We start from the raw sequence: 14001 nt of genomic DNA, 5'->3' as shown, positions 1-14001 counted from the left end.
ACTGTAAAAGCTGCTCTTAACTTTTCAAGCAGCAGCACTAATAGCTATTTTACAAATTTGGATATCGACCTCTCCTTCACTTGAGGATGTTTCAAACTAAATTACTCCATATTTTCAATATGGATTGGATTGAAACCTCATTGAGGAGCACTTGACTTCATGATTTTTTGACACATGGGAAAATTACATCTCCACCTTGCCTGGGGAATTTCAACAGAGAATTGAGGGTGCCTTGAAAAATACCATGTGGTATGAGCAATGGCGACTTTTGGGAGATCTTCCCATTAGTATGTAGTAAATGCATCGACTTCCTCTTCCCATTTGAGGCAACTCTTGTAGGTTGGGTCGTCTTGTCCTGCGCGGCTCCTGCCCCCCTTCCCCCGTCTTTTTCTTTTTTTTTTTTCTCACATGGGTACCAATTTGGTTGTAACCATAACAAATGTCTCCCTATAATTTAATGTATTAGCTCATTATCTGTGTAGCTTTGTATTCTACTCATTATGGCTATTGATAGATGGTCATTTCTGTTCATAAATGTAAGTTTTGCCATTTTTCTTCTGTAACGAGATATTTAATTATTTGAATGTTTATTCAAAGCCATGCAATTGTAATCCTTATATTGCATACTGCATTATGTATTGACACTTTTGGTGCTCTACACAATAAAAAAATGTTATTTGAAAATAAAAAAAAAAAAAAGATTTTTGTCTACAATGGTTAATGTAACCATTTTCTAAAAAAAAAAAAATACTATCGAGAAAGTAACAAACACAAAAAACTTGTCAATTTTGTTTTCTTTGATATTTCACTGCAACATAGAGCAAAATAAGAGATTTTTATGTTACTATAAACAGAAATTACTAGAAAAAAAAAGATCCCATTGAGGTACCAACTTGAAGTTTGGTATTGAAGTAAAACATTAAGAAATAAGCATAATATGTTTAAAAATTTAAATCCATATAATTTTCTTTCAAAATTTGATTTAATAATAATAATTATTTTATTTATATAGCGCTTTTCTCGATCAGTACTCGTGTTTGCGTCTGTGACCTTGAAATATTGACTTCTTTAAACCCAGTTATGTGGTATATCAAATTAAAGCCAGTTATGTGTTCCTAACAAAAGGCTTTTAGGGTTGCTTTTTAAATATTTCAACCTCGCCTTATAAATGTATGCCTACAAATGCCAATAAATGTGGATTGTTGACATTTTCTGACCTTTAGAAATTAAAAATCACATGAGGCAAAAATGATAACTTCAAGATTTGTAGTTTTTTTTATATACTGTATAAGCCTGATGTATATGTACATTTCAATTTTATCAATAGTGTTTTTAATAGCTTGTTTTTATTTATATTGTTGTCGTTTTATCAATTCCCTTATTTTTGATGTAGTAGCTTTTGTAAGGTGGTTTATTTTAGCACCTCTATAGGGAAGTCGCTATTTTGAGATATAACAGTAATAATAGTGGAAGAACAGTGCATCAATGGGCAAAAATTTAGGAGGAGCACAATGCCCCTGTTCTGCTCTTGGTCTTGAGCTTGCAGCTACTGCAAATGCGCTGTGCAGATGAGGCCTTCTGCTTTGCTCTATTGATAGCAGAGTGGCAGCTTCCGGCAGCAATCTGGGGCCTCAGTAAGGGTCTTGGGTAAAGCGAGCAACGAGGTAATGCCGGGGCCATCTCACCTCTAGGCACTATAATGGCTGCACTCCTTGCACTATCAAAAGTTTTGTCACTTGCTAAGAGCCAAGAGAGTAAAGTCAACAGCAGGCACTTATACCTGTCAAAAAAACTGGTTTGACAACTGACATAACTTGTCCAACAAAATTTTATTGATAACCATGTGGTCAGCCTAAATTATTAGATGTATGATTGAGGATCTTTTGCTGGGCATAAAACAGAACAAGTTTTATAAAGCAGGGGTAGGCCAGTTTGTTGTGAAAATATAATTTTGTTCTTTTAGTGCACTACAAATCATCCTTACAGATTATGATTCATCATAGGTTTAACTAAAAGTATATTTCTCAAGATTAATGGAAAAGGAAAGGAAAGGTGATTTTTATATTTTTTTTTACCACAAATTATAAAACCAATATTGTATTTGTTATTCTTTAACATACTTTGGAAGTGCAACACTGAGGAAGAACACTAATGACACCTTTGAACAGATTTCTCAAATGTCACATTCGAATTCTGAATTAATACCAAAAGTCAATGAACTTGAACAGAAGATAAAATATATTTGTGAGGTAATCGTATGTTTTTATTAAGCTTCTAAATAAAAGTACATGAGAACATTAACATTATAATGAAGTATATCTGACAACAAAATTGGCAAATACACAATTTAAACAGCAGCTATAAATGTTCATCTCTATAGCTATGAATGAGTTCTGTTTTATCCTTACAAATAATATTTTTAATATACAGTTCTTTGATCTTTATAGCATTGTGGTTTAAGTAACTCTGACCACACTTTTTTAAGATGTATATATATATATATATTGATTATGTATCCCGTGAGTGCTGCATCACATATTTTGCTATATGGATCCTTATGGATTGTGAGGGCACCGGGTAATATACCGCTGTTTATAGGAGTGCCGATCCTCGATGAAATTATATATATATATCTCATCGAGAATCGGCACTCCTATAAACAGCAGTATATTACCCGGAGCCCTCACAATCCATATAGCAAAATATGTGGTGCGGCACTCACGGGATAAATAATCAGTCAGATTCCAGCAGTATAATCCAACGTTTCAAAGTATTTACTTTATCCCTGATGACTAAGTAAATACTTTGAAACGTTGGATTATGCTGCTTGAATCTGACTGATTACACAGGTCTGTGATGAAAAAGCTTTTTTTAATGAATTGATGTGATACTTATAGATTTTTGGCTTCTGAATACGAAAATGACTCCCGATTTTGCATATCACATCACATTTTGCTGAATAACAATTTTTTACGTATTCTTTAAGGTAATAAATGTATTCTGCCTACATTTATTATAAAACATTGTCTTAAATGAATTCAGTCGGTAGTAAAGATCGTTGCAATTCAGTTCTCGTCATAAAACTTCCCCCTGCCCAGTGCCAGATTAAGGTCCACATGGGCCTGGAGCGGAAATTTACAAAGGGCCTAAACCCCATACTGTATAAAGGAACATTGCATACACAACTACAAGGTGAGCTGGCGAATTTGGAACCAAATACAACAGATGCAACACAGTTTTGCCCTGTGCCAGCTCATTTTAACCCCACATACACACTACACACACACATATACAGTAATACATATTTCATAATACACACACTACATACTGCTTTGTTTTCACCCCCCTTGGCTTTTTACCTTTTTTGTTACATTACAACCTGTAATTTATTACATTTTTTAATCTGATTTTTATGTGAAGGATCTGCACAAAATAGTCTAATTTGGTGAAGTAAAATTAGAAAAATATATATAAAAAAGAATCATTATAAATACAATTCTGAAAATTGGCATGTGCATATGTAATCACCCCTTTGCTATGAAGCCCCTCAAAAGTTCTGGTGCAACCAATTACCTTCAGAAGTCACATAATTAGTGAAATGAAGTCCACCTGTGTGAAATCTAAGTGTCACATGATCTGTCAGTATAAACATACCTTTTCTGAAAGGCCCCAGAGGCAAGAGGCATCACACCATGAAGACCTAGGAGCTCTCAAACAAGTCAGGGACAAAGTTGTAGAGAAGTACAACTCTGGGTTGGGTTATAAAAAAAAATATCCAAATCTTTGATGATACCCCGGAGCACCATCAAATCCATCATCATCAAATGGAAAGAACATGGTACCAGAACAAACCTGCTAAGAGAGAGCCACCCACCAAAACTCGCAGACCAGGCAAGAAGGGCATTAATCAGAGAGGCAAAACACAGACCAAAGGTAAGTCTGAAGGAACTGCAGAGTTCCACAGCAGAGACTGGTGTATCTGTGCATGTGACCACAATAAGCTGTACACTCCATAGAGCTGGGCTTTATGGAAGAGTGGCCAGAAAAAAAGCCAAAAGGCATGTGGGCGACTTCCCAAATGTATGGAGGAAGGTGCTCTGGTCAGATGAGACTAAAATGTAACTTTTCGTCCACCAAGGAAAACGCTATGTCTGGCGCAAACCCAAGACAATCCCACACAGTGAAACATGGTGACAGCATCATGCTGTGGGATGTTTTTCAGCAGCGGGGACTGGGAAACTGATTCAAGTCGAGGGAAAGATGGTGCTAAATACAGGGATATTTTTGAGCAAAACCTGTTTCAGTCTGCCTGTGATTTGAGACTGGGACGGAGGTTCACCTTCCAGCAGGACAATGACCCGAAGCATACTGCTAAAGCAACACTCGAGTGGTTTAAGGGGAAACATTTAAATTTGTTGGAATGGCCTAGTCAAAGCCCAGATCTCAATCCAATTGAGAATCTGTGGTCAGACTTGAAGATTGCTGTTCACAAGCGAAAACCATCCAACATGAAGGAGCTGGAGCAGTTTTGCCTTGAGGAATGTGCAAAAATCCCAGGGGCAAGATGTGGCAAGGTCATAGAGACTTATCCAAAGTGACATGCAGCTGTAATTGCCGCAAAAGGTGGCTCGTCAAAGTACTGACTTTAGGGGAGTGAATAGTTACGCACGCTGAAGTTTTCTGTTATGTTGTCCTAAATGTTGTTTGATTCACAATATAAAAAAAACACAACTGTTCTGTGAATGAAATGATGCACACCTTCAAAGTATCCATTTTAATTCCACGTTGTGTGGCAACAAAACATGAAAAATGCAAATGGGGGGTGAATACCGCAAGGCACTGTATTTTTGGTATCGACGAAGAATTTACAAATTTTTTTATGAAAGAGGACAATATCGTTTATTGCAATGATATCAAAGGCTAAATGCAAATGTTTGCTATTGAAGAATGGAGGTTATTCATAGATTCTTCAAAAAGAAGTTTAAAACCTGTTTTATTGCACAATGGCAACACATACGCGTCAATACCATTAGCACATTCAGTCTATCTTAAAGAAACATGAAAATTTGAAAACTGTTTTGGAACTGATTGGATATGCAAGACACAACTGGTTAATATGTGGAGATCTTAAATTTTATGCATGGTACTTGGCCAGCAACAAGGCTACACTAAATTCCCATTTTTCCTCTGTGAATGGGATAGCAGAACTAAAAATTTACATTGGCAAAAAAACAATTGGCCAGTTCGAAAAAAGTTTAGAAATTGGAAAATATAATGTCATCAAATCCAGTTTATTAGATCCAAATAAAGTTTTACTTCCACCTCTACATATAAAATTAGGACTGATGAAACAATTTGTAAAACACTGCCTAAAGATGGAGAAACTTTCAAATATATTTGCACCAAATTCCGTAACCTATCCGATGCTAAACTGAAGGTAGGCATTTTCACAGGCCCTGACATTAGAAAGTTACTAAAAGATGAACATTTTGGGCGTGTTATGAATATTGTGGAACTTTCGGCTTGGACTTCCATCAAACAAGTGATTTAAAAAATTTTAGGCAATGTCAAGGATCTAAAATACAAAGAAATTGTTAGGGAAATGCTTAATAGTTACAGAAACCTTGGCTGCAATATGAGTTTAAAGGTAAATTTTTTGAATTCCCATATTGAGCATTTCCCGAGACTACAGTGAAGAACAGGGTGAACGGTTCCACCAAGGCGTTAAAGATGTAGAAAGAAGATACCACGGTCGTTGGGACATCAGCATGATGGCTGACTACTGCTGGATGATACTCAGAAAAATCTTATAAGCGAAAAGCGACAAAATGAAGTTTGAAGACAAAAAAAACAAGATATTAACGATTTTTTCAATAATTATGGTTTTGTTTCTATTATTGTTTGATTTTATTGTTATTTTATTATGTAATTAAGACAAAAACACTGATATCATCTACACTTCTTCGTATTTCACAATAAATATGTAAAAAACAATTAAACTTCTTGTTTTTTCTTAAAAATTTATGTAACCCCCTTATAGGTAAATGTGATGTGGTCATTTTTTTTTCTAATATACTATTTCTTGATGTACACAGGAGTATAATTAAGAATATAAAAGTATTATTAAAAAGCTTTCAATACCTTAAATTTCGCAGACCTGTGTTATTTATCTTGTGAGTGCCACACCACACATTTTGATATACAGGTTGAGTCTCCCATATCCAAAATGCTTGGGACGAGGGGTATTTTGGATAACTGGATATTCCGTAGTTTGGAATATTTGCATATCATAATGAAATATCTTGGGAATGGGACCCCAATATACACACAGAATGCATTTATGTTCTATATACACCTTATACACACAGCCTGTAGGTAATTTTATACAATATTTTCAATAATTTTGTGGCTCAAGCAAAGTTTGTACATACATGAAATTAAGTTATGTTTCATATACACCTTATACACACAGCCTGCAGGTAATTTTATACAATATATTTAATAATTTGTGCCTTAGACAAAATTTGTGTACATTTAACCATCAAAAATCAAAGGTTTCATTATCTCAGTCATGCTAAAATGATTCCGTATTTCGGAATATTTGGATATGGGAGACTCAACCTATATATATATCCAGGCTCGGACTGGGATTCAGGTAATTCCCCGGTGGGCCCTAGTACATTGTGGTCACGCCCCTTTCAGTAAGGGGTTGGGGCTTAGCGGGCCACAAACGGGGGGGTACACTGCCCTGCGGGCCTAACAATGAGCGAGTGAAACTTCAGACCCTTTCCCGTGCAGCCCTTCGGCGGGTCGAAGCCCCGCTCACTTCCTGGGTAAACTAGATACCGACCATTTACCCCTGTGATGTCACGCACAGCCTGGCGCTCACCATTCACTGCACACAAACAAAGAGCAGAGGAGCCAGGTCCATCCAATACTGAGAGACATCCTCCCTCTGGGCAGGTAAGTGTGACTGGTGGTGTGAAAAATATTTTAGTGTATGCTAAGCTGGTTGGTATATGTGGGGCGAGAGGGGTTGGATTTGTTTTTTTATGGGGGATGCTGTTTTTTAATATGGTTTATGAAGGTGTATTAATGTTGTATGTGTGTGTCTGGGTGGGGTGTATTGTGTGTGTATGTGTGTGTGTAAAGGGTGTATTCATATTTGTGTAAAATGTGAGTCACTGATGCACTCTGTATTATATCACGTCAATTACGACACTATTATATGGTAAGCACTGCAACACTGCATTATATGGTAGGTACTGCGGCACTCTAGTATATGGCGGTCACTTTGGCACTTAGTGTATTATATGGCAATCACTGCAATACACTATTATATGATGGGCACTGCAACACTACATTATTTGGTGGGCACCGTGACACTCTGCATTGTGTGGTGGGCACTGCGACACTCTGCATTGTATGGCGGGCACTGTGACACTGCATTATATGGTGGACACTGGGACACTCTATTACATATATGGTGAGCACTGCAACACTGCATTACATATATTTTGGGCACTGCGACAATATTACATATATGGTGGGCACTACAACACTATTACATATATGGTGGGCACTGCGACAGTTGCATTATATGGTCAGCACTGTGACATTATTATGTATATGGCGGGCACTTTGACACTTTATATTACGTATATGACAGGCACTGCGACACTGCATTATATGCTGGGCACTGCAGCACTCTGCATTATATAGTGAGCAATGTGACAACTGCATTATATGGTGGGCACTGCGGCACTTTCTGTATTATATGGGGGTCAGTGCAACTCTATTATATGGTGAGCACTGTGACACTCTGCATTACGTATATGGTGGGCACTGCGACACTATATTATATAACTGGCACTGCAACACTGCATTATATGTAGGGCACTGTGACACTATATGGATATAGCAGGAACTGCAACACTGCATTATATAGTGAGTAATGCAACAACTATGCATTATATGGTGGACACTGTGACACTATATTACATATGTGATGGGCACTGCGACACTCTGCATTATATATTGAGCAATGCGACAACTCTGCATTATATGATGGGCACAGCAGGCGCTGGCACCTTAATGTAACAGGGCTAACAATGGGTTTTTCCCTCAATGTATATACATTTCAGACTTTACAATGCTGATAGCTGTATCCAAGCTAGCCTAAGATGACTGGAGCTACAGCTTCTAAACCCTATGCGTTCTGGAGACTGAACATAAAAATATTACTTACCCGGTTTTAAACTATAACTAGAATACCAGATTCAGGGTTATTGTTATTTTTTTTTTACTTTTAATTTGACTTTGGGCCTGTGCATGTTTTTAAAATTTTACTTAAGCTCCTCTGCTAGCTGTCCACATCCCTTTAGCTTTGCACCACCTCCCTTGAGTGGGCCCCTACCATTGCATTCCCCCTGTGGGCCCTTCATGTCCCAGTCCGACACTGTGTATATATTTATATATATATATATATATATATATATATAAAAAGTGAGCCAAAAATTATCCGCACTCTGGCTGTAAAATTTATTTGAATCATCTTTCAGAAACGACAAATACATTATTTTTCGACATAATCTCTGCTTTTTTATCCACCTGTAAACGAGCTTTCGTATTCTCTCATTAAAAAAGTTTTTAGGCTGAGCTGCGAGCCACAAATGCACCACTGTCTTCACCTCTACATCAGATGTGAATTTTCATCCTCTTAGGGCTTCTGATTTGCAAATAATTTGCAACATAATCCACTGTCACTCGTTTATCCAACAGAATCAGTTCACGCTCAATGTTCTCATCAGTCGTGGACATGGACAGGCGTCTGGCTTCTTCATGGCTAACAGTTGTGTGACTTTCTTTGAACTTCTCTATCCATTCATGCACACTTCTTAGCAACAAAACACTTTCTTCATACTGTGCACAAAGTATTCAATAAATATCGGCACCAGACACAACCTTAGACCACAAATAACAAATCACTGCACGCTGCTCTTTCGTGTAAATCACAAGCGGGGCAGCCATATTTTTTTTTCACTGCAGTCACAAATGAACTGCCAAACACATTCAAATCTGCACAGCAGTGACTAGGGAGACAGTGACATAGTACAGAAAGTGTTGATAAGACAGTGCGGCCAACAGAAGTTTTAATATAACTGGAGTCCGGATAATTTTTGACTCGCTCTCATATATATATTCAGTGTAGTTAGCTAAAGCCAGTTTATTGTACAGTAAAAGAAAACATGAAACAAAATCCTAACCCTGTCTGGGTTCTAACTAAACTAACAGAATTCTTCTCTCGACTGTGGTAGGACCTAATGCCCCTACCACAAACATAGGCATATAAACAGTACTCACGGTCAGTAAAACGCAATCTCTTAACAACCCTGCTGCCTGTTTCCCCAGGTAGTGAGACATTGAGTAAAAAAACCTGACACACCTTTATCAGCCTCTTACAGGTGCAAGTACTAAGTAGCCTGTTCTCAGGTTGTAGACCTGGAATGGGCCAAATGCATGGAGCCCACCCTCACTCTCCATCCATTACCTCAGGAACCCTTAACCGGCTTTTACTAAAGCCCAAACGTCTAGTCTGTTTTACAATCACAAACATTTTCCTGAGGTTTTAATAGATATAGGTCAGAAACCTGTGACAAATATATCTCGTGTTTAACCTTTCTCGTGCTTTTGTCACTAATATTTATATGTCAGGACTGGGGTGTTTTGTGATTCTGACCGTGATGGCGGTGGCTCAGTGGTGGGACTCGAGATCTGAAGACTGCTTGGTCTGATACAGTTTCTCAGCATGTGCAGACACAGGCGCTGAAGATAGTAAGGCAACCGCCAAGAGAGGCTGAATCTGTAATTGATCCACAAATACAAGCGTTTATGGTCAATCTTTTGGAAGGCGTCAAAACCGCATTTGCTCAGGAACTTGCCAAGGCGGTCAACGACTTTAAATCGGAACTGTCTTCTTTAGGCTCCAGGACGGACGCCCTGGAATAAAAACGGACGATCTCTGTCATTCCCAAATATTTCTGGATAAGGAACTCTCTCGTCTTCATGCTGAAATGGAATCCCTTAAGGAAAAACAAGAGGATGCAGAAAATCGCTCCCACCGCAATAACCTGAGAATACGCAATGTATCTGAATCCGTCTCTGCCTCGGACTTGGAGTCCTTCTTAGACGTTTTTTTCATCACATTCTCCCTGATATTTCAGCAGCGGACTGCCTAATGGATAGAGCTCACAGAGCCCTCCGAGCCAGACCCTCTTCTTCCCAACCCCCTCGCGATATCATTGTCCGATTTCATTATTACTGTACCAAAGATCAAATACTCCGGGCGACTAGAGATACGCCCGTCATTTCTTACAAGGATATGGACATTCAATTATTTCAAGATCTGGCCCCGTCTACTATTCAGACACGACGAGATTTACAACCTGTTACTAAAATCCTGCGACAACATAATATTAGATATCGCTGGGGCTTCCCCTTCCAGCTACAAGTATTCACAGCTAACTCTTCGTTTTCCGTGAAATCCCTTGAACAGGGTTAAGATTTACTTTCAAAACTGAACATTCTTCCTGAATCAACGTCCTCTAGACCTTCATCACCCAAGCCTCAGCGCTCTCGTCCTCCGGCTCCAGAATGGTCCACGGTCACAAGACGTCAGGACCGCGTTACTGCCCCGACTTGAATCTTCCATTATCTCTCTTTGACCACTTCGATTGTTTCCACCTGAGCCTCCCCCGTGACTATACATTACGGTTTCTAGCTCAATGGCTGGACTTTCATTTCACTGTTTGAAAATATGTTTCTTAGGTCGTGACCTACTGCTACTAGCTAGGTCACACATATTCTCATTAGCTCGTTTTCTGGTTCTCATTAATATGTTTTCCGCAGGTTTTACTTAGACTGTATGTTCTTGCGAAAGCATTTTACAGATGTAATATCGTGTATTTAAGTCTTTCTGCAAAGTGTGTGTTTTTTTTTTTTTTTTACTTTATATTTACTAAAGGCCCTGGGTCCCCTTTTGGGGTTTCCTAATCGTATATGCTTATGGCCCCCATGCTCCCTGTACTTCCTGTATATTTATTCATATATTATACATTTATTTGTTTTGAACCCTTCTGGGTTCCTGTGTTTAAGGGTTGTCGCCCGTATGGGCTATTTTTTCTCTTCCTCTTCTTTCCCCTTATTCTTTCTCTTTTTTTCGTGGCTTCTCTTTTCTTTTTCCTCTTCCATTTTCCATACTGCCTGTCTTTGGGAACAAAGGGCCTGATTCAGAGCCTCTCGTAAGCGGCCACTCGTTCGCTCCGAGCGATGTTTGCCCAACTGCGCATGCGTACGGATCGTTATACGCATGTGCGAACCAGTCAGTGTGGTCGAAATTCATGTGCTCGCAAAATAGCGAATGCCTGATAATTTGAGTGACAGAAAGAGGCGTATGTGGGTGGTAACAGGGGAAGGTGCTTGAAAACGGGGAGTGGAGATATGAACGCAGGCGTGCTTAAAGGTCAAAACGGGCGTTTTATGGGTGTGCATAATTAAAACAGCAGCGTCATTGACCACGTCACTTGGTTATTTTATAGCCAGAATTGCTCGCAAAATTGTGGTAGCAAAAACCAACCACAAGAATAGCGAGCAGCTCATACCCTGGTCGATGTACTCGATTAATCTAATAAATAGCGGACATGACGTAGGATGCGAGCGGCCAGGGGGCGTAGTTTCCCAAAAAACGACCGCAAGTTTTGTTCGCTCGTTCAGACATAGAGGCGTGAACAGACCGCAAAGAGCGAACGGTTCATTTGAATAGCCACCCCTATTTTCTGGACGAGCGAGCGCTAATTGCATCCGGCTCTGAATCAGGCCCAAAGTTCCTTAATATTTGTGGCCCTCATAATGTTTCTTCTTTTGCAGATATTTCCTTTTTGCTACCATGGCCTTGAAGTTATTGTCAATTAATGTCAATGGCCTCAACTCGCCACGTAAAGGTACTATCACTTTGAGCGCCTGCAGGAGAGAAAAGGCTGATATTGTGTTCCTTCAGGAAACCCATCTTACAGGTACCCACACTCAATTGCAGGGAAAGCAGTTCTCTCAAACTTTTTTTGCCTCGGCGGATTACAAGAAACGGGGTGTTGCGATACTTATTCATAACAAGATCCCTTTCCTGCACTCTTCCACATTCTCAGACCCCGAGGGTCGTTTCCTTATAGTTGTTGGTACGTTACGCTCCACTATAGTCACTTTGGTTTCTGTTTATGCTCCGAACCAGGGACAGGGTTCCTTTTTCTCTAGACTGTTTAGATGCATTGAGCGACAAGTTCAGGGTCGTCTCATAATAGCCGGGGATTTTAATGTTACACTTGACCCAGCCCTTGATAAAACCCCATCACCAACCAATAAAGCTAACATTTCTCCTTGGAAGGACGCTCGGACTTTATCTTCCTTGCTTAAACAATATAATTTATATGATTCTTGGCGCCTTAAAAATTCATCAGCACATGATTATACTTATTATTCGGTCCCGCACCACACATATTCGTGCATCAACATGATGTTTATATCCCACTCGCTGATTCCTGAGACCTCTCAAGCCGGAATTACCCCCCTCTCCTGGACAGACCACGCTGGAGTCTTTGTTACCCTTGATTTTTTTCAACTTTACCCTCGCCCCCGTAGATGGCGTCTAGATGATGCACTTTTAATTAATCCATCTACTTTTACCTCCATTAAACAAGCCATACCTGACTATTTTACGTTCAATTCATCTCCTGATATAGCACCTTGGATCATATGGGAAGCCCATAAAGCGACCATTCGTGGCCAACTCATTAACTCTGCCTCAGCAGCCCATAATCGGGCCGCTGCTGAGATATCCTCTTTAGTACAACGATTATCTACACTTCTTGACGTCCATAAGCTCAACCCCACTAGTGACTTATTACTTCAGATTGACTATCCGAGGCCAACTAAATACCTTGCTCTCTCAGAAAGCTGCCTCTATTCTACAAAAACGTCAGCAACGTTTCTACGACAAAGCTGACAAGGCTGACTCATTGTTGGCTAGAAAATTACAAAAGAAACGTGCACTGAATGTAATTGATAAAATTAATTCTCAGAGCTCTGATTCCGACACTTATGACCCCTTAGCAATTGTCGAAGAACTTAGACAGTTTTATACCTCACTATATAATCTTCCAACCCCTACTCAGGACCCTCCTCCCCGGTGTGCTGATCTGGAGACGTATCTAGCCGACACCCCTCTCCCTAAATTGTCCCTGTCTCATCTTTCCTCTTTAAATGCTGACATTACGCAGGATGAAGTACGCGCAGCTATTAAATCCATCAAAGGTTCCTCTGCCCCTGGCACCGACGGTTTTTTCGGCTCAGTACTATAAAAAATTTGCCGAAAGTTTAGTTCCCCATCTAACAGATTTCTTTAACAAGGTATTAGATGGTGCCCCATTTGACTCCGCAACGACACAAGCAAATATTTTGTTTTGATACCAAAACCCGGGAAAGATCCCTCACTTTGCTCTAGTTATCGCCCTATCTCTTTACTCAATGTAGATCTAAAACTCTACGCTAAAATACTAGCTACTAGATTGAATCCCCTTCTGCCATCTCTAATACATCCTGACCAGGTGGGGTTTGTCCTTGGACGTCAGGCCCCTGACAATATTAGGAGGACTATCGACTTAATACACACCATCCATGAAGGTAAAACTCCCTCATTATTGATGTCATTGGATGCCGAGAAGGCCTTTGACCGAATCTCATGGCCTTTCATATTTGGTGTCCTTGGGTCGATGGGCTTCTCTGGCAAATTTTTGAGGGGTCTCTCAGCTCTATACTGCTCTCCCACAGCTACCGTTTCCGCTAATGGCTCCACATCTACCCCGTTCAATATATCCAATGGCACCCGCCAGGGCTGCCCCCTCTTGCCACTTATTTTCGCCCTTATAATAGAACCCCTAGCTGCTAGAATCC

The 14001-nt window shown here is 39.6% G+C and overlaps 1 protein-coding gene across 1 annotated transcript in view; it reads left to right on the top strand.

Moving 5' to 3' along the window:
- Positions 1–14001, top strand: part of CUNH14orf39 (chromosome unknown C14orf39 homolog) — a 213958-nt gene that overhangs the window by 113025 nt on the left and 86932 nt on the right. The window contains exon 9 of the mRNA XM_088473763.1: positions 2129–2249. Coding sequence (XP_088329889.1) covers positions 2129–2249 — 121 coding nt within the window. The remainder of the gene's footprint in view (positions 1–2128; positions 2250–14001) is intronic.

Source organism: Taudactylus pleione, unplaced genomic scaffold (genome assembly GCF_031769625.1).
Source record: "Taudactylus pleione unplaced genomic scaffold, aTauple2 ptg000139l, whole genome shotgun sequence".
NCBI lineage: Eukaryota > Metazoa > Chordata > Amphibia > Anura > Myobatrachidae > Taudactylus > Taudactylus pleione.
The sequence above is the reverse complement of the archived record's forward strand: the minus strand, read 5'-3'. Positions and strand labels throughout refer to the sequence as shown.